General features: G+C 45.7%; 1 protein-coding gene across 1 annotated transcript in view; it reads right to left on the reverse strand.

Annotated features, from left to right (window-relative positions):
* RALBP1 (ralA binding protein 1) overlaps positions 1–27,834 on the reverse strand; it is a 48,192-nt gene that overhangs the window by 4,014 nt on the left and 16,344 nt on the right. The window contains exons 3-9 of the mRNA XM_060200671.1: positions 26,978–27,436; positions 22,531–22,880; positions 19,187–19,348; positions 14,825–14,956; positions 6,913–7,020; positions 2,001–2,122; positions 1,392–1,521 (exon numbers count right to left, since the gene is read on the reverse strand). Of these exons, the coding sequence (XP_060056654.1) occupies positions 1,392–1,521; positions 2,001–2,122; positions 6,913–7,020; positions 14,825–14,956; positions 19,187–19,348; positions 22,531–22,880; positions 26,978–27,436 (1,463 nt within the window). The remainder of the gene's footprint in view (positions 1–1,391; positions 1,522–2,000; positions 2,123–6,912; positions 7,021–14,824; positions 14,957–19,186; positions 19,349–22,530; positions 22,881–26,977; positions 27,437–27,834) is intronic.

A 27,834-nucleotide genomic window follows, 5' to 3' on the forward strand; every position in this document is an offset into this window, starting at 1 on the left:
ACCTGCAGGGGAGTCGCTTCAGAGGCGGTGAAGCAGGTCTGCAGGTGTCTATCTTTCTCTCCTCCTCTCTGTCTTCCCCTCCTCTCTCCATTTCTCTCTGTCCTATCCAATAACGACAACAACAATAATAACTACAACAATAAAAAAAACAGCAAGGGCAACAAAAGGAAATAAATAAAATAAAATAAATATTTTTAAAAAAAATTTTAAAAAAACGGCATTCCATCAGGAATATACTGCCCAACCGAACTACATACAACCTTCACTTCCAAAGTATTTGTCCTCATTCAGTCAAGCTAATGCAGAAACAGAACCTCAGTTCCAGACTGACTGCATGGAACAGCCCTTCTCCAGGCCGGGGCATCTCCACGCAGCCTGCACTGCCCGGGCCAGACTCCCTGCATGTGACTGAGCCTCTGCTCAGGGAGTGTGAGTACACGAGCTAGGCTCCACTTGTGCAAGCGGCCTTTGAAAAGTGAGCATTCCCTGAATCTTTTTCCCCTTCTTGCTTGACTAAGAATGGGCAAGAGTTTGTGGGCCACCGTGCTGCCCAGTGGGATAAGCCTCTGTAGAGAACAGCAGAGCTGGGGACCTGACAGAGGACACACACCACTCCCTGGCTACTGGAGATATCTACAAAATGTTAAGAAAGCAGAGTAAGGTGCCGACACAAAGACTCAAGAACTGAGGACACTGGGTGACCCAGTTCTGTCTCTCCTCCAGCACACTCCTGGAATCTGACAGCTGCCTTGACCTTGACCTTGACCTCAGTGGGCAGTCTCTCTGGAATATCTCCAGGTTCTGTGGAAAAGACGGACAGGGCTGGTTTCCTGTGGAATTTTGTTTCCTATGTGGCCTGCAGCTGTGATTCCCCCAGACTGAATGTACCTGATGAGGAACACAGCTGCCTTGAAGAGAAAGAGAAAGAAAGGGCTTCTTTCTTTTGCCTCTTAACAGTATCTGGAAACAATGTTTTACTTAGGGAAAGATTGAAATCTGTTGCTGTCTTTTTAGAATGCAACTGTCTCCTAGTTTCCTACTGCCAGGTTCACCCTGCTGCTCTGTGGCTTTGAAGGGCCAATTAAGACGTCATTCTACCCAGAGGGAAATCTAGCATTTTTCTTTTGTTCTCCGAGGACACAGACAAATCATTCAAAACTGCTCCAAGTGGTGCGGCGAAGTGTGGCTGACACCGAGGGAGAGACAGGTGTGCAAGGCGCGCGCACCCAGCTCGCACCCCGCTCTCTCCCCACTTTCTCGGGTGAGCTGATGGATCATGTCACATCCACCCTGACTCGGGCTTCCCGGCCGGCTGCCCACGGGGCCCGTGGACGTGGTCTCTACGGCTTTCCAGGAGCTTGTGCGCATCTCGCCCCTGGCTCTCGACTCACCTCGAGCTCTTCGTTCTGCCTCTGCAGATCTTCCAGGATGACCTGCAGCTCGTCCTCGTCCTCGTCCTCGCTCTCGCTCTCGCTCTCAGAGGAGTACTCCTCCGTCTCGCTCCGGCCATGCTGCTGGCGGCTGCGGGGCAAGAGGCCGAGAAAACCCTGATGAGCAAGTCAAGATGTTTGTCTGTTCTCTCCCTTGGTTCAGACCGACTGGCTTTTCATGAATCTACCTAGACTATTCCTAGAAGCTGAAAAAGAAACGTAGAGACGATTTATTTCAGGTATCTAATTGTCTGATATGAAAGCCAGAGAATGGGGGCCAGGCAGTGGCGTGCTTGCTGAGCACACACGGTACAGTCTGCGAGGACCCGGGTTCAAGCTCTTGGTCCTCACCTACAGCAGGGACGCTTTTATGAGTGGTGAGGCAGGGCTGCCGGTGTCTCTCTCTCTCTCTCTATCTCTCCCTTCCCTCTTGATTTCTGGCTGTCTCTATCCAATAAATAAAGATAATAAAAATCAAAAAATAAAAGCCTAAGAACAGAAACACATAGGCTTATACTTACATAAAACTAAGTAAACACGGAAGCTTCAAAACTCTGAACTTGGCTTTACCTCTGAATCTCTGCGATCTCAGCTCTGAGGCGTTCAATCTCTTCTTTCTCTGAGGCAATCTGTCGACGCAGGAACTGCTCCATCGCTAGAAGCTCTTCCTGTTCAGTCAGGATTTCATTCTCCTAAAATAATCATCCAGGTGATTACGATCCCTTTGTGGATTTGAGTCTAGGGATTGCCACTTAGGAGGGAGTCTTCAATGGTGCCCTGAATTCTTTAGCTGTCCAGATATATGAGAAAAATAATCCTCAAGGAAGTTGTAGCTAGGGAGTCGGGCAGTAGCGTAGCGGGATAAGCACATGTGGTTCGAAGTGCAAGGACGTAAGGATCCCGGTTCCCCACCTGCAGGGGAGTCGCTTCACAAGCAGTGAAGCAGGTCTGCAGGTGTCTGTCTTTCTCTCCCCCTCTCTTCCCCTCCTCTCTCCATTTCTCTCTGTCCTATCCAACGACAATGACAGCAGTAACTACAATAAAACAGGAAGGGCAACAAAAGGGAATAAATATTTTTAAAAATTAAAAAAAAAAAAGTTGTAGCTATCTGACGCTCACTGTCTACACAACCAGAAAGTGTCATTTCCTTAATGTCAGGGAAAGATTGGCGAAATAGTAAGCTCAATTATTTAGGAAGAATGACATAAAAGACCACGTATGAATCCTGCCCTTGTTTTGCAAAGGCTCCTTTGAGGTTAGCAGACTGAGCACAAAGTCAAAGCTCAAGTGATTAAACCAGTGTTTTCTTTCCAGTCCTTTCTGAAAGCCTTACCATCTTTTAGTAAAATTAGAGGCTATTCTAGGGCCAGGGCACCTCCAAAAATGTCACCAGGACAAGAAACAAGCCATGCACAGCTAGCATCAGCATCAGCCTAAGAAGTCTGCGCAAAATTCACAGAAGGAATCTTCTCTCATTAGCAACTGTCTTCTTCAAACCATGTCTCCAAAAATATTTATTTTTATTTAATTTCTTTATTGGGGGATTAATGGTTTACAGTTGGCAGTAAAACACAAAAGTTTGTACCTGCACAACATTTCCCAGTTTTCCACATCACAATTCAACCCCGACTAGGTCCAAAAAAGTTTATAAAATCAGTACTATGCTTTAGCAGAATACATATTTCTATTTATTTATTTATTCATTTATTTTACCAGAGAACTGTTCAGCTCTGGCTTATGGTGGTGCGGGGGGATTAAACCTGGGACTTCAAAGCCTCAGGCATGAGAATCTTGTTTGCATAACCGTTATGCTATCTACCCTCTGCCCCATTTATTTATTTTGATTACGTATTTCTAAACCTTTAATGGATTTCCAAATGGGAAAGATCTCCATCTGCCTGTAACCTAGCTAGTCCAGTCCACGCAGCCCAGAGAAGAAAACCAAAGCAACCTAAACTTTAAAAGGCAAAACCAGAAAGGGGTGGTGCCTCCTGCGTCACAGACACAACCCAGGTTTGAGCTGCCGACTCCCATGACACTAGACTGAGCTGCAATGCTGTGAGCTTGGTCTCCTTCTCACTAGCAGGAAAAGCTGCTAGTGGAGCAATAAGGGAGCAAAAGAAAAGACACTCAGCTTCCCCAAAGCCCCACCTTACTAGGGAAAGAGAGAGGCAGACTGGGAGTATAGACCGACCAGTCAACGCCCATGTTCAGCGAGGAAGCAATTACAGAAGCCAGACCTTCCACCTTCTGCATCCCACAACGACCCTGGGTCCATGCTCCCAGAGGGATAGAGAATGGGAAAGCTATCGGGGGAGGGGGTGGGTTATGGGGATTGGGTGGTGGGAATTGTGTGGAGTTGTACCCCTCCTACCTTATGTTTTTGTTCATTAATCCTTTCTTAAATAAAAAATTAAAAAAAAAAAAGAAAGAAAAGACACATAAAAGATAGCAGATAGAAGCTTATGGAAAGAAGAGGAGAGAGGCAAATGTCTACAACCTTTCTTTCAAAACTAATAGGTAATGGAGAGAACAGAAATCTGCGGTCACACTATGATGTTACTGTGGCCAAGATCTGAGGCGGACTACTTAAGGTCTCCAATATACATGGATCTTTCTTGAAAATAGAATGCGGGGGGGGGGGGGGGGGGAGACAGCATAATGGTTATGCAAACAGACTCTCATGCCTGAGGCTTCTAAATCCCAGGTTCAATCCCCCGCACCACCATAAGCCAGAGCTGAGCAGTGCTCTGATGTTTCTCTCTCTGTGTGTGTCTCTGCATCTCTCTCAAAAAATAAAATTAAATTAAAAAAAAATAGAATACGCAGTTTCTTTTTTTCTTTTACATTTTATTTATGTATTCCCTTCTGTTGTCCTTGTTTTATTGTTGTAGTTGGGTTTTTTTTAATTTTTATTTATTTTCTTTTTGTTGTCCTTTTTATTGTTGTAGATATTATTGTTGTTATTGATGTTATCGTTGTTGGATTGGACACAGAAATGGAGAGAGGAAGGAAAGACAGAGAGGGGGAGAAAAAGATAGACACCTGCAGACCTGCTTCACCACTTGTAAAGTGACTCCACTACATGCAGGTGGGGAGCCGGGGGCTGGAACCCAGATCCTTGAGCCAGTCCTTGTACTTTGCACTACGTGCACTCAGCCCACTACGCTACTGCCTGACTCCCTTGTTGTAGTTATTATTGTCGTTGTTGGATAGGACAGAGAAATGGAGAGAGGAGGGGACGACAGAGAGGAGGAGAGAAAGATAGACACCTGCACACCTGCTTCACTGCTTGTGAAGCAACTACCCTGCAGGTGGGGAGCCGGGGGCTCGAACCAGGATCCTTATACGGGTCCTTGTGCTTTGTGCCATGTGCACTTAACCTGCTGCGCTACCGCCTGACTCCCAGAATACGCAGTTTCTTTCCAGGTGTTTTGCTTGTTTTTGTTTAATATTTATTCCCTTTTGTTGCCCTTATTGTTTTATTGTAGTTATTGATGTCATTGTTGGATAGGACAGAGAGAAATGGAGAGAGGAGGGGAAGACAGAGAGAGGGAGAGAAAGAGAGACACCTGCAGACCTGCTTCACTGCTTGTGAAGCGACTCCCCTGCAGGTGGGGAGCAGGGGGGGTTATACCGGGATCCTTACGCTGGTCCTTGTGCTTTGTGGCACATGCGCTTAACCTCCTGCACTACCGCCTGACTCCCTCCAGGTGGTTTTTAAACACAATTCCCTCTACTCCAGGGTTCCTATTAAAGCTAATGTGCCATTAAAAAATTAGTTAGGGAGGCACGTGGTGCAAAGTCCAAGGACCGGCGAAAGGATCCTGGTTGAAGCCCCCGGCTCCTCACCTACAAGGGAGTCACTTCACAAGCAGTGAAGCAGTCTGCAGGTGTCTATCTTTCTCTCCTCCTCTCTGTCGTCCCCTCCTCTCTCCATTTCTCTCTGTCCTATCCAACAACGACGACATCAATAACAAGAATAACTACAACAACAAAGAAAAACAAGGGCAACAAAAGAGAAAATAAATATAAAAATAAATAAAAATTAGTTTAAAATATTGAATAAGGGGCCGGGTGGTGGCGCACCTGGTTGAGCCCATGTATTACAATGCAAAAGGACACGGGTTCGAGCCCCCGGTCCCCACCTGCAGGGGGAAAGCTTTACAAGTGGTGAAGCAGGGCTGCAGGTGTCTCTATGTCTCTCTCCCTATCACCCCCTCCCTCTTGATTTCTGGCTGTCTCTATCCAATAAATAAAGATAATAATTAAAAAAAAAATTTTTAAGTATTGAATAAAGACATAATCTGGGATTTCATTTTCAGAAGAAAAGTGGTGTCCTTACTAGAAAAAAATAATAAAAAGCTGAGAAACTTCTTAGGGCTTCAGGTCCCCTCACTCCTAAGAGTCTAAAAGCCTAGACAACTCTTGTTATTGTCAAAGCCTAAAATTATTTCCTTTCTGGTAAAACTAGGAGTTCCCAGGACAGAGTAAGATTAAGATTGACTTTGGAAAATCAGGAGGGGCTGGGCAGTGGCGCACCTGGTTGAGCACATTACAATGCGCAAGGACCCAGGTTCAAGCCCCCAGCCCCCATCTGCAGCTCTGTGAGTGGTGAAGCAGGTCTGCAGGTGTCTGTCTCTCCCCTCTCCCCCTTCCTCTCAATTTATGGCTATCTCTATCCAATAAATAAAGATAATAATTTTTTTTTTTTTTTTTTTTTTTTACAAAAAAAGGAAATCAGAAGGAAATGAATTCACCTCCAGCTTTTTGCCTGGAACGCAGTGGGTACTTGAGCTCTCTGCTGAGTGAATGAATGATCAAACAACTCATTTCAAACAACTGCAAAGAACCCAAACATTTTTTTTTTACTATTTATTTATTCCCTTTTGTTGCCTTTGTTTTATTGTTGTAGTTATTGCCGTCGTTGTTGGATAGGACAGAGAAATGGAGAGAGAGGGGGAGAGAAAGATAAGACACCTGCAGCCCTGCTTCACCGATTGTGAAGCGACTCCCCTGCAGGTGGGGAGCCGGGGGCTCGAACCGGGATCCTTGCACCGGTCCCTGCGCTTTGCATCACGTGCACTTAACCCGCTGCACTACCGCCCAACTCCCCCAAACATTTTCTAGCGGCCCTGGAAACAGCTCACCCCATGACCACATGATTTACAGCGCACAAGGACCTCGAGTCTCGCCTATGGTGTCTCTCGTCTTTCATTCTTTTTGTCTTTCTTCCTATCTGCCTCTCTGAGATTTGGGGGGATGGGGGGGGAAGCCAGGGTTCACTGCAGTTGGTGGAATCATGCAGGTACAAAGGCCACAGCAAACAAAAATAAGGTGTTCTTAGGAAGAAGAAAAAATGTCAGTGGTCCAGGCAGCCGTGATTACAGTGATCATTCTATCGTGTATGTGTATCAAGTCTTCATCTGTGTATCTTCAGTACATATTAATAGAGGGAGATCTGGGGGGAAAGAGAGCTAACCTGTGAGAGAAGAATATTTATAACTTCTTCATTTTCATTCATTTCTTCTTTAGAGACATCCTCTTTGGAAAGGCTGGCTATCTCTTGTGCGATCTTGGTCTCACACTCCTGTCAAGTACAGCAAATTAAAAAAAAAAAAAAGTCTAGACATTAACATACTTAACAAATTCATATCATTGCCATCGTTAAAATCTCATCTATTAACTGCACCTAAAAGTAGTGTGGGGAGTGGGGAGCAGAGGAGGAGCAGCATAATGAGTATGCACAAGACTTTCACACTCGAGACTCCAAAGACCCAGGTTCAATCCCCTACACCACCATAAATAAGCCTGAGCTGTGCAGTGCTCTGGCAAAAACAAAAGATAGCATGTGGATTTTAATCGACAGTCATACTGTGAAAATGCTCGATTCTAGCTAAAAAAAAAACCACCCCGCATTCTAGGGACACTTGCGAAGAAATTTTATATATATATATTCCCCCCCCCCCCCCCGGAGGTGATGACTTAAGGATACAATTCGGGAACCAGGCAATGGTGCAGCCAGAGTACATGGGACAGTATGCAGCGACCCGTGTTCAAGCCCCCAGCCCCTTCCTGTAAGAACGGAAACTTCACCAGCGGAGCAGCAGTGCTGCAGAGCTCTCCCTGCCTCCCCCTTGCTTCTCAACTTGTCTCTCGCCCACCATAAACTTCTCTTGGTTGCTGGCTGAGGTAGACTCAAGTGGCAGCACCCATTGAAGAGCTAGTGTGGGCTCTTCTGCCGTCTGCTGACCCTGGCAAGTACTGCTAAGACTTTTCCTGTGTTTCCTGTGAAATGACTCATTCACTAGACAGTCATTTGTTTAGATCTGTCTTCTCTCATTATCACAACGATTGTACAACTCAGCCATTTTGTGTATCAGTATTTCGTTTCAGGGGTTTGCTGAGTAATATATGATGATGTGAAGTATGCACCAATTTGTCCTCGCAAATGTACACTTCCATCACTCCCTGGCCAATTTATTATTTCAAATACACAGAAGACACGGGGGGGGGGGGGTACCACAGCACGGCTCTCACAGTACGGCTCCACCACCTCTAGAGCTTCCTTTACGGCCATGAGACTCTCACGTGGTGTGGGGCTCAAGGCCGGGGCCTCCCATGTGGAAAGGCCTGTGCTCTACCACTGGAGCTGCCTCCTGACCTAAACCCCGACAATCTTTGACTGGTGTCATTCTTGTTGACGCACAGTGGTACCTCATGGTGACTTTTATTTGTATATCCTTAATGGCTCATGATGTTGAACAGTTTTGGTTGTGCATATTCGGTCACCTGTATATCACCTTCAAAACTTTTTTAATTAAGTTGGGTTTTTTTGCCTCCAGGGTTATTGGTGGGGCTTGGTGCCTGCACCAGGAATCTTCTGCTCCTGGAGGCCGTATTTCCCATTTTTGTTGCCCTTGTTGTTGGATAGGACAGAGAAATGGAGAGAGGAGGGGAAGACAGAGACGGAGAGAGAAAGACAGACACCTGCAGGCCTGCTTCACTGTTTGTGAAGCGACTCCCCTGCAGGTGGAGAGCCAGGGGCTCGAACCAGGATCCTTAAGCTGGTCCTTGTGCTTTCCACTATGTGCACTTAACCCACTGCGCTACCACCCAGACCCCTGGCTTTTTTTTTTTTAAATACTGGTCTGGCAGGAGACTATGCACATTGGAGGGATGGGTCCAAAGGGGCTTTTGTTCAGTCCCTGTACCTACTCACGGTTTTGCTGTGAGCCTAAAACTGCTCTAAAAAGTACAAAAACAATGAATTTCTCTTATTGAGCTATGAGTTTTGTGTATGTGCCAGTGAATTCTTCACTGGGTGTGTTTTGCAAATATTATGTTACACTCTCTGAAACTGAATATCCAATTTCTTAACAGGATCTTTTGAGGAGCATGTTTTAAAATTCTGATGAAATATAATTTATCAGATCTTTCAAATTCATTTTTAGTTTTACATATGTCCTGTGGAAAGAGGTACAGTTCCTTTAAAAGTACATCTATGGGGGGGGGGCAGGTGGTGGTGCATCTGGTTAAGCACTCACATAACAGTGCATGAAGACGCAGGTTCAAGCCCCTGGTCCCCAACTGCAGGGAGAAAGCTTCACAAGTGGTGAAGCAGGGCTGCAGGTGTCTGTCTGTCTCTTCCTCTCTATCTTTCCCTCCCCTCTCAATTTCTCTATTTCTATCCAATAATAAATAAAAATGTTTAAAAAAAAATTTTAAGTCTATCTATCTCTAAGAGCCAGGCAGTGGTGGTGTGGTTGAGTGCACATGCTGCCATGTGCAAGGACCCAGGTTCAAGCCTCTGCTTCCACCTGCAGGGAGGACTCTTCATGAGTACTGAAGCAGGTCTGCAGGTGTCTTTTTCTCTCTCCTATTCTATCTCCTCACCCCCTCAATCTCCCTGTCCTAATTTTAAAAAAAGGAAAAGAAAGCAGTATATTTAGACATCCAATTGTTGTAGCACCATGCATTGGAAAGAAAATCCTGCCCCAAGCAAAACTGTTCTGTCCTTAAAAACCTTGAAACTAGAAGCTGGGTGGTGGTGCAGCAGGTCAAGCACAAGTGGTATGAAGTTCAAGGACCGGCGTAAGGATCCCGGTTCGAGCCCCCGGATCCCCACCTGCAGAGGAGTCGCTTCACAAACGGTGAAGCAGGTCTGCAGGTGCCTGTCTTTCTCTGCCGCTCTGTCTTCCCCTCCTCTCTCCATTTCTCTCTGTCCTATCCAACAACGATGACAGCAATAACAACAATAACGACAATAAACAACAAGGGCAGCAAAAGGGGAAAAAAATGAAAAATAAAAATTAAAAAGAAAAGAAAAAGCCTTCAGACCTACGGGTCCAGGAGGTGACTTAGCAGGGAAAGCACATTCCCTGTCACGAGTGGGGTCTTGGCTTTGATTCCTGCTTGCACACGGCGACATTATGGACAGCACTGATGGAAACCCAAGAGAGGTGGAGTGGTGCTTTGGTCTCTGTCTCTCAAAAGATAGAATAAAAATGGACAACACGGGGGACTCAGGGGTTGTCACAGACACCGCGTTCTCGGTTCACTCCTTAGTACCAAACTGAAGGGAAAAACCTTGAGTTCTGGCATTGGTTTGGACTCCTTATGGTTCAAAGTCCTTCAAGTCATTTCCAGAATAAAAGGGTTTGATTGATATTAAGATGGGTTCTGGCAAGCAGATTTCCTCCAAAATTAGTTCATCTACAGTTTCAAAACAAACTTTAGCTGCCTTCATCTTTTGTCTTCACTGGGACTTGACCCAGTTGATTTTTTTCCCGAGAGAGAGAGAGAGAGAGAGAGAGAGGGCGCACACACAGCAGCAAAGCTCAGTTCGGTACAGTAGGGCCTGTGAGTAACAAAGCAAGCACACGATCCTAAGTGAGCTACCCTGCTGGCCTCCACACTGTCTTTCTACCAGTCCTGGTAGACTCACCACTCTCCTCACATTACGTATTGAGTAACAATCATCATCGGCATTGAAGCTACTCAGAAGTAACAGTGAATTCAGCATTGTTGTCGGCTTCAGATTCTCCTTTCATTTTCGAATACGAACATCTCGTTCGGCCTGTGGTTTCCGCAGTGGCGAGAGGAGGTGCTGCAGAGCCCGGTCTTCAGCCAGGCCACCTGACGTTTGTTTCCCCGCGTTTGGCAGAGGCTCTTTCAGCATTTCTCTTCTGTTCTTTGTTTTTAATATTTATTTATTCCCTTTTGTTGCCCTTATTTTATTGTTGTAGTTATTATTGTTGTTGTTATAGATGTCATCGTTGTTGGATAGGACAGAGAGAAATGGAGAGAGGAGGGGAAGACAGAGAGGGGGAAGACAGACACCTGCAGACCTGCTTCACCGCCTGTGAAGCGACTCCCCTGCAGACTCCCCAAAGGGCTCGAACCGGGATTTTTATGCCGGTCCTTGCACTTTACAACACCTGTGTAAACCGGGATTCTTGTGCCACCTGTGCTTAATCGGGATGCATTATTGCCCGACTCCCTGTTAACTCTATTTTTAAAGATTTGTTTTATGTTTGAGAGAGAATGAGAGAGGGACTGAGACCAGACAGATGTGGTGACAGGGACTGAGCCAAGAGCCTTGAACATGCAGATTGCTGCTCTCCCCATGGGTGGCTCCCAGTCAGTTTCAGGGCTCTCAATGAAGCAGGTGTTTTAATAGCTTCTGCCACTTTCATTGTTGTTGTTATTATTACTTTGCCTCCAGGGTTATCCAGGGGCTCAGTGCCTGCAATATGAATACACTGCTTCTGGAAGCTATTTTTTCCCTTTTTTGCTGCCCTTGTTATTACCATTGTCGTTGTTGGATAGGACAGAGAGAAATGGAGAGAGGGGAAGACAGAGGGGGAAAGACACCTGCAGACCTGCTTCACCGTTTGTGATGCAACCCCCCCTCCTTGCCGGTGGGGAGCCGGGGGCTCGAATTGAGGTCCTTGCGCTTTGCACCATGTGCACTTAACCCACTGCACTCCCACCCCACTCCGTGCCCTCATTCTTATTATAGCTGCCGTTGTTGTTGGATAAGACAGAGAGAAACGGAGAGAGATGGGGAAGACAGAGAGGAGGAAGAAAGACGCCTGCAGACCTGCTTCACCGCCTGTGAAGCGACTCCCCTGCAGGTGGGGAGCCGGGGGCTCAAACCAGGATCCCTGAGCCGGCCCTTGCGCTTTGTGCCACCTGCGCTTAACCTGCTGGCTACCACCCGGCCCCCAACTTATATTTTTGACTCACTGTTTCTCAATGGTGTTCTTCATTCCTTTTCAAAAGTCAGTTACCACATCATGCCCTCCACCGAAGTGCCAATATACCTTCACCACAGCCCCCTAGGCCCCCTCCATCTTTTGTGACTCCTCCCGCCTCTCCTTCACATAATCTACTCGCAAATTCAAGGGCTGTACTGGGTTGGTTTTGTTCCCTTGCTTTCTTTATATTAACCCACGAGTGCGGGATCATCTAGGCTTGTCTTTCTCTTTCAAGATGATCTTGCTTACTGTAGTAGTCTCCGACACTATCCACATTGTTGTAAATGGGAAGATTTTATCTCTTCTCAGAACTGACTAGTTTTTCGTTCTGTTTATATACTTCCTTTTTTTATTCACGAATCCACTGTTGGACACATGGGATGTTTCCCTATCTTGGCTGTTGTAAACATACTACGGATGAATGTAGGAAGTTTCTTAATTAAGTGGCACTGCCTAGGAGTGATCATTTTACGCCTAGGAGTGGTAAATTCTACTTTTGCAAAATACTGGCTTGGAAAGCTCCGTGCAGTTTTCCGTGAAAGTTTGGCCAGTTCACATTCCCAGGCAAAATGTACCAGGGTTCCTCCTGCTTTGTACATTCAGCACAACTAATGTCCTAGTTGTCTGATAGGACATTCTCAGCACTGTGGTTGAGACCCACAACAAAGGGATGAAACTACATTACTACCTGACACTACACAACAGTTAATTCAAAATGGATTACAGGGGAGGATGTAAGACTTAAATCATTTAAATGTATAAAATGCCATGAAGGAGACTGTTGGGTAATTGTGCAGATACCCTCAGGCTAGAAACCCTATTCCCCGAGTGCCTCGTTTCCTAGCCAATCCCATCCCGACTTGCCACTTCCGGTTTTTATCCTAAAAAGCCCGCTGCTGCTGCTGCTGCTGCTGCTGCTGCGGTTCGCCCCTTTTGCTCCCCTCCTCTCATTCCTCCACCAGACCCAGAGAAGGGCTGGGAGGCTGAGTGGGAGGCGGCCATTTTGCTAGCTCCACGTGGCCTGAACCACTCTGCTCCTGCCCATTTCTGGGGTGCCCGCTCCTCTCCGGTCTCTTCTCTCTCCCCCAGAAGCAAGCCGACAGGAGACATAAGCACGCCATAATCCTGACCTCTGTTGGGACTCTAGTGGTGAAGAAAACAAACACAAATAAATACGAAAACCTTGTAATCAGACTCAAGAACTGCACAACACAAGAAACCGTCAGCAAAACAAAGTGACAGCCTGCTGAACTGGAGAAAAATGTATACATCGTACATATAATAAAATGGCAGATAATCAAGGGACACAAAGAATTCATAAAACTCAACAGTACTAGTCTTTAGTGTCCAATATGGTCAAATAGGAAGGACCTATGTTTACTTCCTCTCACAGTAACAGCAAAGCTACACCAAAACATGGAGAGATTTGCACAAGACCAGAATCTCCAACTCACAAGAGACAGAAGCTCAGCATCCAGGTGGTCATCACAGAAAAAGACACCCTCCTTAAGACAGAAACGCCACTAAAATGCTTCGACCAGGAAGAGATCTCTCAAGTACTGAACTTTATTTATTTCATTATTTACTGGATAGAGACTGCCAGAAATTGAGAAGGAAGGGGGTGAGAGGGAGAGAGACAGACACCTGCAGCCCTGCTTCACCACACGCAAAGCTTTCCCCCTGCAAATGGGGGCGGGGGGGGGGCTGGAACCCGAGTCCTTGCTCACTGTACCGTGTGCTCACCAGGTGCACCAACACCTGGCCCCGTAAAATGCAGAACTTTAGGGAGTCGGGCGGTAGCACAGCGGATTAAGCATATGTGGCGCAAAGCACAAGGACCAGCGGAAGGATCCCAGTTCAAGCCCCCGGCTCCCCACCTGCAGGGGAGTTGCTTGCAAACGGTGAGCAGGTCTGCAGGTGTCTCTCTTTCTCTCCATTTCTCTCTGTCCTAGCCAACAACAACAATAACAACTACAACAAGGGCAACAAAAGGAAATAAAAAAAAAAAAAGAATAAAAATGAATGCAGAACTTTAAATGGGAACCAGGAAGTAAGTCACACTGAACTCCAGACACCACAACCCAACTAAGATTTTTATACTGACAACATTAAAATAGAAGGCAAGAGACTACAGCCTATCAACTGGGTGGAAGTCATAGCAGCTGCACTCCTGCCAACCTCTCCAATGTCTCAGGTGGAAGCCATACTGGAATTCCATCTCCAATTATAGCACACCCTGGAGGCAAAGTCTGGGGGGAGGCTTATCCAGCTGCAGAATTAGCTGGAGGCTAAGAGATACTGACCAAGACTGCTAACTGCCTGGTGACAGCCAGCAAACGCCCCCAACACCCCCCCCCCCCCAGCAAAGCTACGTTCCTTTGCTGTCTGCAGCCTGTCTGTCACCCTGCTCCCTGCTGGCCCCAGATACGCACTCATCCCAGCAGAGAAAAGGTCCCAGTCTCCTTTCAGGCCTGCGCCTGTAACCTAAAACAGCCACACTCACAACCTCCAACTCCTCCTGGTCACCGACCAGCCCCACCGAGGCAGGGAACCCCTGCCTGGGCCCTCACACGGCAGCAGACATGATGAGGGGACAGAGGGAATCACATGCACCGATCAAGTTGACTGTTTCTCGGGCTCAGAAATACACGTGTGCAGGTATGACAAAGCTGGAGGTGATGAGATATTTTCCAGTAGTCTGTTTACCTGAAAAAGCCATTTTCTACATTAAACAGATCTGATACTAAGCTGAAGGATCGATAGCCTGGAACTGTGGGCACCTACGTGAATAAATTTCCTATCAGGAAATCTGACTGAAAGTGCCGTGTGTGTGCCGTATCTACTTTCCCCGCTAGTAAACAGAGTGAGAGGCGGAGCAGGAGAGGCACCTGCGGCAAGGCCGCAGCACTTCTGAAGCATCGCTGCTGTAGACGCTCCCCGGCGGGGACCAGGGGGTTTGGGTTCCATCTCGGTGCGTGGTGCTGTGCATTCTCTGCCCAAGGAGCTACCAGCCAGGGCCTGGACTGTGTCCTTAAAGGAAATGACTTTCAAGTATTGATCGCATGTCAGAGGTTCCAACAAGGACTTTCTGTATTTTATCATAAACGTAATTTACTGCAATGATCAAGTTACCTGTCTTTTAGCTTCTCTGAGTTTTCGTTTGAGGGCTGTTAAGATTCTTTGTACTTCCCATAATCTTTCTTCTTTAGATAAATCTTTGATGCCGCCTTGCAGATCTCGATGTAAACAATTCAAAAGAAATTCCTAAAAACAAAAGCAAACAAACAATGTGCCACACACTGAGTAGTTATTTCTGATCTGTTAAAAGTACTTTATTTATTTATTTTCTCTTTTGTTGTCCTTGTTGTTTTTCGTTGTTGTTGTAGTTATTATTGCTATTGATGTTGTCGTTGTTAGATAGGACAGAGAGAAATGGAGAGAGGAGGGGATGACAGAGAGGGGGAGAGAAAGACAGACACCTGCAGACCTGCTTCACCGCCTGGGAAGCGACTCCCCTGCAGGTGGGTAGCCGGGGGCTCGAACCGGGATCCTTACGCCGACCTTGTGCTTTGCGCCTGCACTTAACCCGCTGCGCTACCGCCCGACTCCCGAAAGTACTTTTATTTATTTATTGAATAGGAACAGAAACTGCAAGGGAAAGGGACCATTTGGAAGGGAGAGAGACACCTACAGCACTGCTTTACCACCATGGAATTTCCACCCAGCAGGTGGGGACTTGGGGCTTGAACATGGGTCCTTATGCATTGTAGCAAGTGCACTCAGCCAGGTGCCCCACCACTTTGGCCTGTATTTCAGATCTTTGGACCTCAGAAAGCACGACAGGCAGCAGCGTGGGAGGTGAGGTGGCTGTACAGGGCAGGGCTTGCAAGCACGGGAAGTAAGGTCCCGAGTCTGAACCCAGATGCTCTGGCCCCTCCCTCTTGTTAACAGCAAGTAAATCTGAAAATCACTACTTGCTTTGGGCAAAAAGCTCTCACTCATTAATTCACATAAGGTGAACAGTAGCTGATTTTTTTCTTTTACCCTTTCTGCCAGCACATCAAAAAACAAAGAACTCAGAACACATACAGGAAAGAAAAGGTAACCAAGATCTAATGATATGTATGTGGAGAAACAATGATTAATATAACGTAGGTAGATTCGAGACTCGGTAAGAAGGTAAATTTTCTTTTTTTCTTTTGCCACCAGGGTTAGTGCTGGGGCTCAGTGCCCCTCCCAGTGGCCATTTTTCCCTTTTTCTTTTTTGAATTCTTTTAATTATCTTTATTTTATTTACTAGATAGAGACAGCCAGAAATCGAGAGGGAAAGGGGGTGATGGAGAGAGACACAGAGAGACACCTGCAGCCCTGCTTCACCACTTGTAAAGCTTTCCCCCTGCACGTGGGGACTGGGGGCTCGAACCTGGGTCCTTGTGCACTGTAACATGTGCACTCAACCAGGTGCGCCACCACCCGGTCCCTCTTTTTCTTTTTCCTTTTAATTTTTTTTAAATATTTATTTATTTATTTATTCCTTTATTGTTGTAGTTTTTATTGTTGTTGTTATTGATGTCATTGTTGTTGGATAGGACAGAGAGAAATGGAGAGAGGAGGGGAAGACAGAGAGGGGGAGAGAAAGACAGACACCCGCAGACCTGCTTCACCGCCTGGGAAGCGACTCCCCTGCAGGTGGGGAACCGGGGGCTGAACCGGGATCCTTAAGCCGGTCCTTGCGCTTTGTGCCACCTGCACTACCACCCGACTCCCCTTTTTCTTTTAGTTTTTAAAAAAGCATCTTTATTTAATGGATAAAGACAGCCAGAAATTGAGAGGGAAGAAGATAGGGAGGGAGACAGAGAGACACCTGCAGCCCTGCTTCACCCCTCGCAAAGCTTTCCCCTGCAGGTGGGGACTGGGGGGCTCGATCCTAGGCTCTGGTGCACTGTAACATGTACACTCAACCAACCAGGTGTGCCACCAACTGGCACCTTTTCTTTTTCTTTGATAGGACAGAGAGAGATTGAGAGAAGCAGGAGAGAAATAATACAGACAGAGACAGACACTTGCATGTTTCCCTGCTAGTGATGCCCGTCCCCTGAAGGTGGGGCAGCTTGAACCCAAGCCCTTGCACATGGCAGCACGTACACTCAGTGGGGAGCACCGCTACCTGGCCCCCAAAAGTGAATTTCTGATTGAGTCCTGAATTTTTTCTTCTTAATTTTTTATTATCTTTATTAATTGGAAACAGAAATCGAGAGGGAAGGGGGAGACAGAGAGAGACAGAGACAAAGAAATACCTGCAGCCCTGCTTCACCACTTGCAAAGCTTTCCCCCTGTAGGTGGGGACAGGGGGCTCAAACCCGGGTCCTTGAGCACTGTGAAATGTGCCCTCAACCAGGTGCACCACCACCCGGTCCCTTGAGTCCTGAATTTTTAAAAATTTTATTTACTTATTTATTCCCTTTTGTTGCCCTTTTTTATTGTTATAGTTATTATTGTTGTTGTTATTGAATAGGACAGAGAAATGGAGAGAGGAGGGGAAGACAGAGAGGGGGAGAGAAAGACAGACACCTGCAGACCTGCTTCACCGCCTGTGAAGCGACTCCCCTGCAGGTGGGGAGCCAGGGGCTCGAACCGGGATCCTTATGCTGGTCCTTGCGCTTTGCACCACCTGCGCTTAACCCGCTGCGCTACAGCCCAACTCCCGAGTCCTGAATTTCTTATTCCACCACTACCATCTGGTAGTATAAAAAACAACCCTTTAGGTCCAACTTCTGACTGGATGTCTTAGTAACCAAGAGATAGAGAATAAATAGTTTAATATCTGCAAACTTCAACACGCTTATAAAATTTATCAATGACACATCTGGAGAAAAAGAGCGTCGCTCTGGCATGTAGGATGCTGGCGATCGGACGTGAGACCTCGTCCAGAATTCTAGCCACTCGCTATGTATGCTACGTCCTGGCCGCAAATCTCAACATTCTCCCCTGCAATACTGGCCAGCTGACCAGTGACTTTGCCCAGATAAGCTGACATTCATTTCCGGACTGATTCACAGCATGCCTTGCACATCTCTGACTCATTCTCTACTCTTCTTAAAGTGTTTGCTTATTTACTTATTTCCTTTTGTTGCCCTTGTTTTTTTATTGTTGTAGTTCTTATTATTGTTGTTGTCATTGTTGGATAGGACAGAGAGAAATGGAGAGAGATGGGGGAAGACAGAGAGGGGGAAAGACAGACACCTGCAGACCTGCTTCACCGCCTGTGAAGCGACTCCCCTGCAGGTGAGGAGCCAGGGCTTGAACCGGGATTCTTAAACCAGTCCTTGTGCTTTGCAGCACCTGCGCTTAGCCCGTTGCGCTACAGCCCGACTCCCCATTTTCTACTCTTCTAATTGACTCTGAGAAGGCCCAAGTTTTTTTTTTTATATATCTATTTATTATTTATTTCCTATTGTTGCCCTTGTTGTTTTGTTGTTGTAGTTATGGTTGTTATTGATGTCGTCGTTTTTGGATAGGACAGAGAGAAATGGAGAGAGGAGAGAAAGACAGAGGGGGGGAAAGACAGACACCTGCAGACCTGCTTCACCGCCTGTGAAGCGACTCCCCTGCAGGTGGGGAGCCGGGGGCTCAAACCGGGATCCTTAACGCAGGTCCTTGCGCTTTGCGCCACCTGTGCTTAACCCGCTGCGCTACTGCCAGACTCCCAAAGACCCAAGTTTTTTAAAGATAATGTTGACGCATTTAATATGGAGAAAGGAACAGCTGCCCTGCCACTTGATGAGGTAGGGGGACCTGACCTGTGGCCTCAGGCTCTCCAGCAAGCAGAGAGATCCGTGCTGAACAGCAACGTGCCTGCCACTGGCTCACCAGGAGCAGAGGGAGGACTTCGAGTCGGCCTTCCCAAACGTGTGCTCTTCGACCACAATGATTTGATAGTCGGCATGAAAACGGTGCCAGATGGGAGTATCTGCCTTTGGTGTGCCAAGAAGAATGTGCTTACGGTGTCTGGGCGGAGGTGCATCGGTACAAGGATCCCAGGTTGAGACCCCGGCTCCCCACCTGCAGGGGGGGAGGGGGTCACTTCACAAGCGGTGAAGCAGGTCTGCAGGTGTCTTTCTCTTTCCATCTCTGTCTTCCCCTCCCTTCTCCACTTCCCTCTGTTTTATACAATAAACAGATAGAGGACGTTGAGTGGTAGCAACAACAACAAATAAGAAACAAGGGGATAAATAAATAAATATTTTTAAAAATTAAGTAATAGGAAAAATGGCCTCCAGGAGCACTGGATTCTTAGTGTAGGCACTGAGCCCCAGAGATAACCCTGGAGGCAAAAAAAAAAAAAAAAAAAAGGAAGAGTCTGCTTAACAGCACCCCATTCCCCAGGTATACAGAAAGTGTTCAATGAACAAGAGCCCATCATCCTCCTCGCTCCAAAAGAGCCACAGCAACAGTCAGCCAGGCCAAAGTGCCGACTCGAGCATTCGCACCCACCTGTCTCCTGATCTCCTCCTTGATGTGCTCCTGGAGTTCCGGCAGTGTGGGCATAGTGGCCATGTTAGACCAGCGGAGAGGCCTTGTCACTTGCTTGAGTGCCACATTCCCAAAGAGTTCTTGCACATGTGTGAAAAACACATACAGGACACGATTGCTGATCTAAGGGACAAAGATGCAAGAAAAATGACAACATCATTTCTCCTCATATGACCTGCGACTGTCATATTGAGCTTCCTCGAATTTCCTGGCAGAAGTGCCCATTTTCCTCAGTGATGACAAGATGTGTTCTGCTACTCGGTGGTCAACTTAGAGGCAAGGGGAGAGCCAGCTGACTGAAGTCACAAACTCTGCACCATGAGACGATGTGGGGAAAGGCCCGGAATGGGGCTCAGCAGCTGGTGACCACAATTTCCTGCCTTCTTCGAGCATGACATTAACTAATTTTTTTAAAATTCCATTTTATTTCCAATTTATTTAAAAAAACGTTTTGCTTGTTTGTTTTTGTTTTTATAAGATTACAGGAGTATAGTTTCTGGCCAAAGCTACTCCCAAAGTTCTGTGACCTACCCCAACCACAGTGGAGACAGTACGGTCACTTTTTTTTTTTCTCTGACTTCATGAATTTCAATTCCAAGTATGAGCAAAACCACTGAGCAGCTGTCCTCATTCTGAAAGCTTCCAACACACACACTGAGTTTATCAGAGAGCAGAAAGCCTGAGCACATGCAGTTGTAGAGCCGGAGGTTGAGGATGTGAGAGCCTCAGAAAGCGAATACAAGAAATCATTTCCTGCCAAAAAACTTACTCATACAACATAATTGAATTTTCTGTGATGAGACCAGCCCAGTTCAGTTTTTAGAAGTACATGAAAAGCTTGGTGGTGGTGGCCAGTGGAGCCCACGTCATGATGCATGAGGAGGACCTAGGTTCAAGCCTCTGGTCCCCACGGGGCGGAGGGGTGGGGGGGGGGGGGGCGCGTCACAGGCACTGCAGTTTCTACCTACATCTTCTGTCTATCCCTCTGCCTCCCACCCTCTATCAAAAAAAAAAAAAAAAAGTGGTAGAGTCATGTAGGCACAAGAGCCCCAGTGATAACCCTGGTGGAAAATAAATAAATAAATAAATGATAGATAAAAAGTCTCTGTAGAGGGGAGCCAGCAGGTGGTGCATCTCACAGAGCAAACACTCCTCCTCTGCCAGGGGCGAGGTTTCAGCGACAGGTCTCCACACAGGAGTACCTGCCAGAGAGGAAGCTTCATAGGCCGCGAGACGGTGCTATGCTATCTCTCCGCCGCTGTCTCCTTCTCTGTCCCTCACCCTCTCTCTCTAAAGAGAGAAAGAAAAAAAAAAAAAAAAAACCTGCCAGGAGCAGCAGTGAACTCCTGCTAGCGCCAAAGCCCTGGGACAGCTATGGTGGCAAAAAAAAAAAAAAAAAAAAAAAAAAAGGGACATTTGAATAGTCATGTTATATATATCTAAGGATATGGATAGAGTATCTGTTCTGTACTTACCAAATTCAAATTCTGAAATCTTGACTGACACAAACTGGAATTTAAAAAAACGTTTTGCTTACAAAATTTTAGTAAAGAACAAAAAAGCAGACTCTATCAGAGTATCAGGACAATGACTGATGAAAAAAACCTAGTATATTGACCAAGGATCAAGTTTAAAACTACAGTCATCATGTCAACTTCTTCGCCTTTTGTTGTTGCCCTGGGTAATATCAGTAACAAAGGAAAGCACATACCCTGTGCCAGCAGCAAGTGAACAATAAATAAAATTCAAGTATTTATGTAAAGAAATACCACCGGGGCCAGGTGACGGCACCACTGGTTGAGCGCACGTTACCATGCACAAGAACCCAGGTCCCACCTGCAGGGGGAAAGCTTCACAAGTGGTAAAGCAGGTCTGCAGGTATCTCACTGTCTCTCTCCCTATCTCCCCCTTCCCTCTCAATTTCTGACTGTCTCTATCCAATAAACAAATAAAGATAGTAAGAAAGAAAGACCAACTATCATACTACAAAGTTCCCAGGAGTGCCTTAGCAGAGTAAGGTTCCATAAAATGCTTCTCTAAAAACAATCTTTGTGAGTGAAATGCTCAGATTAAATTCCTGATCAATCAGAAGAGAAAAACACAAGCAGAACCTGGACTGGAGTTGGCGTATTGCACCAAAGTCAAAGACTCTGGGGTGGGTGGGTGGGTGGCAGGGAGAGTTCAGGTCCTGGAAAAGGATGACAGAGGACCTAGTGGGGGGTGTGGAAAACTGAAAAATGTTCTGCATGTACAAACTATTGTATTCACTGTCGACTGTAAAACATTAATCCCCCAATAAAGAAATTTTTAAAAAAACAATAAATTCCTGATCAAACAAGGAATATTAGGTCACTCTGTCTATATATAATAATAATGTCATCAAATTAAACATTTAATCAATTTAATAAAACATTTACCGGGAGTCGGGCGGTAGCGCAGCGGGTTAAGCGCAGGTGGCGCAAAGCGCAAGGACCGGCATAAGGTTCCCGGTTCGAGCCCCCAGCTCCCCACCTGCAGGGGAGTCGCTTCACAGGCGGTGAAGCAGGTCTGCAGGTGTCTTTCTCTCCCCCTCTCTGTCTTCCCCTCCTCTCTCCATTTCTCTCTGTCCTATCCAACAACGATGACATCAATAACTACAACAATGAAACAAGGGCAACAAAAGGGAATCAATAAAATAAATAAAAATTAAAAAAAAAAGAAAACTTTAAAAAAAATAATAAAAAAAGAAAAAAGAAAAAAAAATTTACAGATGAGAGGCTGAGCTTTCTCACGTGAAGAAGAATCTTTCTTCCTCCGGGTGATGCCGTGGACGTGAGCCCCAGCACATGAGAGCACAGTGAACACGGTTGAGTGGGGTTTCTGTCTCTCTCCGTCTCTAAAGTAAGGGAAGCTGGCCCAAGGAGGCTGCTCAGCAGTATAGTCATGCGTGTGCCTGGCCTCGGTTCGCTTGCATAAATACATGAATGAATGAAGCTGTCTAGATGGGTCCAGTAACTGTGGGCTGTGGGCTTCTCCCTAGTGATCTAGCCTTCACACCAGTGGGTAAGCCCATACCAAAGACTGCATGATATGTAAAGGAACAGCTATATTCCGTAAGCAAAAGGGTGAATACACCCATTATCTCCTGACAGTGTCTGTACTGTGAAAAAAAAAAAAAAAAGGTAATATCCTAGCTAGTCTGTTAGCTAATTTCTCTAACTCATGTACTCATGTGCATGGAACCAGGCACCAGGAAAGGTGTCACCCTCTCCGCTCCCTACTCTGTAGGCCAGCACCAGAGGCAGTATGCAGAGAAGGCCGTGTACCTGAACTGTCGGGCTGAGCACTATAGAAATGTTCTGAATATTCATTTTTGTTTCCAGTTCCTTAGCGATCACATGGTCCATGTGTACGATCAGCCAGGAAATCAGAAGATAGTTACATTCTGGCAGTTCCTTCAGTAAGCGCTGCAGCTCCTGGACTCTCTCGGTTTCTGTGTTCCTCCCACAAGCTTCTTCAAAGCGGGGCATAAGCTCTTTGGTGAGCAGGTTCTCGGGAAGGTCTCGCAGATATTGCTTCAGCAAACTGGCTACCGTGTTGGGCTCATATTCTTCCAAGTTTGGAGACTCCTCTCTGTCATAGGCTGCTTTCAGCTCATCCACCTTTGATTTAATGCCTTAAAATAGTCAAATTCAAGAAGAGAATGGTAATTAAAAAAAAAAAACATACACACCTATCCTCATCACTGCACCCTCCCACCAAGAGAAGATCTGAAAAGGGCCAGCCTGAAAATAATGAACTTGCACTTCAGAAGTATTTTTGTATACAAAGTTCATACAATTCATCAGTAAACAAAGTCAAGGTAACTTAAAAGTTTGCACTGTGAGAGTGAATTTAACCAAAAGTAAGATGATGGCAAGAGCCAGAATTTAGAGAAAAGTCAGAGCAGAGCATGGATATACTAAACAACTGTACTAACAAAGAAAAATCATGGAAAAGTCAGAAAAAAATTCAGGCAAAAATCAAACTATGATCCAATCTGAAATCTTGCTCTAAATGAGTAGACGGACAACTTTTTCTGACAGAAAGAAAAAGACAAAGGGGGAGACGGAAAGACATGCACCAAAGCTTCCTCCAACATAGAGCTTCTTGTGTTCTCTCATTGATAAGCAGTACATCTTTTTTTGAAAAGAATCCGTGCTAAGCTTTTGTTACTCTTTGTAGGGGCCAGGGAGATGGCTAGGTGGTAAAGTTCTTGTCTTTGCATGTGTGAGGTACTGGTTCAAGCCCTGGCAAGACTGGATAGGAGCACGATTGGATGCAGTACACAGGGAGGGTTTAAAATAACCGAGCAGTGAGTGTGGTCTGGGAGATGACGCAGTGGATAAAGCACTGGACTCTCAAGCAAAATGTCCCCAGTTCAATCCCGGCAGCACATATACCAAAGTGATGTCTGGTTCCTTCTCTCCTCCTACCTTTCTCATTGATTAATAAATAAAAATCTTTCTCAGTGATCCAGACAAGAATTCAGGTCCCTGCTCACTCAGCATCAGTGAATGGTTCAGTTTGAATGCTATCAACACACATATGGAGGAGTTCTGTAACTCTGACATTCCAAATGAATGCAAACATCAGGAATAGCGCAAAGACAATAACGTTCTTGACAGAACTGTAGAAACTTCAGAGAAACTCACAAGAAAATTATTTAATGCTTATCAAAGTCATGTGAGCAGCAGGTATGTTACTATCATTTAAATCTTTAAAAACCAATTATACAACTCTTAAATTCATTTAAAAAAGTCTTAATACTCAAGAGTTTCAAGGCAAAATTTCAAATTTATGTGTTTTACTTTTAATATATTGATTTTACCATGGCACTATAAATTCAATGCCTATTTTTTTATTAAAAAAAAAAGTAGCATGTAAGCCCAAAAAAATTTTTTAATTAACATGCTATCTATGAGGGTAAGATCAAGATTTTTCCAATTATCAGAAGTGGCTGCCTTTTCTCAGGGAGTAACAAACCCAGAGATGTGTGTGAATATAGTGAACTGAAATAACAAAGCTGACCTCTTGACATAGCCTACGTGTGCATGATTGACTTAACCCTAAAGCTGTGTCATCAACAGTGAATTTTATAAGATAAATCTGTTGAAGAAGTTATATCATGGAAATACAGTGAATTACTGGGTCATCGTTGAAGTCATGACATGTCTTTCTGTGAAAAAAATGCATCCTGACTTTTCCGACAACCCAACAGAGCACAGATGTTGCCACGGTTCTGAAATTTTATCTTACAGCAACGCAAAAATCCTCCTAGCTGTAAGAAGTCAAATCTCGGAGAGCTGGGCGGTGGCGCAGCAGGTCAAACACAGGTGGCGCAAAGCGCAAGGACCAGAGTAAGGATCCCGGATCGAGCCCCCAGCTCCCCACCTGCAGGGGAGGCACCACCTGTGTTTAACCCGCTGCACTACCACCCGGTGAAGCAGGTCTGCCGGTGTCTCTTTCTCTCCCCCTCTCTGTTTTCCCCTCCTCTCTCCATTTCTTTCTGTCCTATCCAACTACAACAACATCATTAACAACAATAATAACTACAACAAGAAAACAAGGGCAATAAAAAGGAATAAATAAGTAAAAATAAATATAAAATAAAAGAAGAAGTCAGATCTCTCATTTAAATTGTCATGAGAGCAATCCTTGCTCACTTTGAAGTTTCTATTCTCATCCACGTGGACAAAGCTAAACAGAAGATTGATCTGACTAGCGTGGGAGAGTCCCGCACATGGCTAACAGAACCATTCACACTGTGGCATGTCCCTTGACCGTACTCAGGAAGCTCATGACATGGCTGTATCCTAAACACTTTTCTTGCTCAAGAGTAGTCGTTAGCCTAGACATTCTTCTCCGCTGGCGTTCCTGATGGCGCTGAGTCTCTATGCAGAGAGGCAGAGTAGCAATGCAGCAGGATCAGAGCGCACGCAGATCAACAGCACGACTCACGTTTCACTGTCTCATCCTGCACTGCTGCAAGCTAGGAGCCACTCTGCTGCAACTCCCAGTGGACGGGAGTATCATTTAAAATATTAATTCCCCAATAAAAAATAAAAATAAAAAGTCAGCATCGACAATTAGAAATTTAGTTTACTCTTGGTAAAGTAAATGGTAGTAGCATAGCTATTTTGTGAGATTCCAATACAAGAAGAAATGTTATTAAAAAAAAAAAAATGGGGCCAGGTGGTGGCGTACCTGGTTGGCTGCAAGATATAGGAACCTGGGTTAGAGTTCCTGACAGCTACCTGCAGGGGAAAAGCTTTGCAAGTGGTGAAGCAGTATTACAGGTGTCTCTCTCTCTCTCTCTCTCTCCCCCTACCTCTCAATTTCTAGCTGTTTCCATCAAATAAATAAGTAAAGATAATTGAAATATTAAAAAATAAAAATAATTAAATAAAATAAAATAGAAACAAGCGGGAGTCCGGCAGTAGCGAAGCGGGTTAAGTGCACGTGGCGCAAAGCGCAAGGACCAGCGTAAGGATCCCAGTTCGAGCCCCCAGCTCCCCACCTGCAGGGGAGTCGCTTCACAGGCGGTGAAGCAGGTCTGCAGGTGTCTGTCTTTCTCTCCCCCTCTGTTTTCCCCTCCTCTCTCCATTTCTCTTTGTCCTATCCAACAACAACAACATCAATAACAACAATAATAACTACAACAATCAAGTAACAAGGGGAACAAAAGGGAATAAATGAATAAAATAAATAAATAAAAACAAGGGCAACAAAAGGGAATAAATAAATATTAAAAAATTAAAGTTAACCAAAGTTTAAAAAAAAATAGAAACAAATAAAACTACTCTCTGTCCAGAAAAGAATGAGGGAGGAAGGGCTTCCAGGAGCGGTAGATTCACTGTGTAGGCCGTGATAACGCTAGTGGCATTAAAAAAAAAAAAAAGAACTAAACACACACACACCACCAAACACACACCCCCCACAGCAGGAACATGGTGGGTTTCCGTGCAGGTGAAAAGACCATGGGAAGGATTCAGGCACATGACCCCACCATAACTTTCCTCATGAACGAGTGGTTTCCCTTCTTTAAGAAACACGGCATCTCCCCAGACAATAATTAGGATTCACCTACATACCAGATTTGAGGCTCAGGCAAAAAGCAAACAAACAAACAAAAAAACACTAGTATAGTTACAGCCCCTTTGGAATATAACTAAAATAGGCCTGCTAGCTATCTACAAAATTAAGGACCCCCCAACACTTGACCTGCACTATTCCAGCCTTTAGGTCCATAACTGTCCAACAGTTTGTTTGGCTTTGTATGTTAACTCTCTTTTCAGCCACCAGGTTCCAGATGCTAGCATGGTGCCAACCAGGTCTTCCCTGGACAGACAACCCCACCAAGGTGTCCTGGAGCCCCGCTTCCCCAGAGCCTCACCCCACTAGGGAAAGAGAGAGACAGGCTGGGAGTATGGATCCACCTGTCAACGCCCATGTTCAGCGGGGAAGCAATTACAGAAGCCAAACCTTCCACCTTCTGCATCCCACAATGACCCTGGGTCCATGCTCCCAGAGGGATAGAGAATGGGACAGCTATCGGGGGAGGGGATGGGATACGGAGTTCTGGTGGTAGGAATTGTGCGAAGCTGTACCCCTCTTATCCTATGGTTTTGTCAATGTTTCCTTTTTATAAATAAATTTTAAAAAGAAAGAAAGAAACGGGAAGGAAAGTACTTTCTCAAAGCCCCCAGCCAGCGTGTGCTCCTCTCCCGATACCTGAGACTCTGTAGATGCCCTCACACCTCATGCCGTGCTTCTCCACGTAGTCCACACATTCGCGGAACACCGCCGGCAGCCGCACGCCGTCATACATCATGGTCCTCTCGGCCGCCTCGGCCAGAGGAACCCCAAAAATGGGCTTGACGTTTGGGACATCGACCGGGGGCGCCTCCGGCTCCTGGATCGGCTTCTTTTTTTTCTTCTTTTCCTTCCACTGTTTAACGACGTCAGCTGCTGTCAAGTCTTTTGATTTCTTCTCTTTATGTTTTTCTTCCTTGTGCTTTTCTTCTTTCTGTTTTTCCTCTTTGGGTTTCTCTTTTATTTTAAAATCCTTCTCCTTCTTTTTAGAAAAGCTGGGCTTCTTAAAAACATGGATTCCCTTGGACCTCTTCATTTTGGAAGGACTTTCGGCTTCATCGCCGGAGCTATCTTCCTGAAAGGCAGCATAGCCTTCAGCTGCCAAGGAAACAAGCAGTCTATATTATAGATCTGTTTAGCACAAACTGCCCATACACTTTTCTTTGGGTCTGTACTGGGGTTGAACTACTTACTCCAGGCCCACTTTTCTGACAGACAGAAGCAGAGTTAGACATAGAGAAACCACAGCACTGAAACTCCCCTCAAGGTACTGGGGCCAGCTTCAAATCTAAATCACGCCCCAAAGCAAGCACACTCTCCAACTGAGCGATGTTGTCAGCTCTGTTCATGCACTTCTTAAAAGCAGGATCAGAACGAAAAAAGTTCACAGCCTGGAGATGGCACAGTTGATGAAGCACTAGGTTTTCAAGTAGGAGTCCTAAGTTCCATCTCCAGCATCATGAGCGTCAGAGTGATGCTCTGGTTCTCTCTCTCTC

The sequence above is a fragment of the Erinaceus europaeus genome, chromosome 10 (genome assembly GCF_950295315.1).
Source record: "Erinaceus europaeus chromosome 10, mEriEur2.1, whole genome shotgun sequence".
Taxonomy (NCBI): domain Eukaryota; kingdom Metazoa; phylum Chordata; class Mammalia; order Eulipotyphla; family Erinaceidae; genus Erinaceus; species Erinaceus europaeus.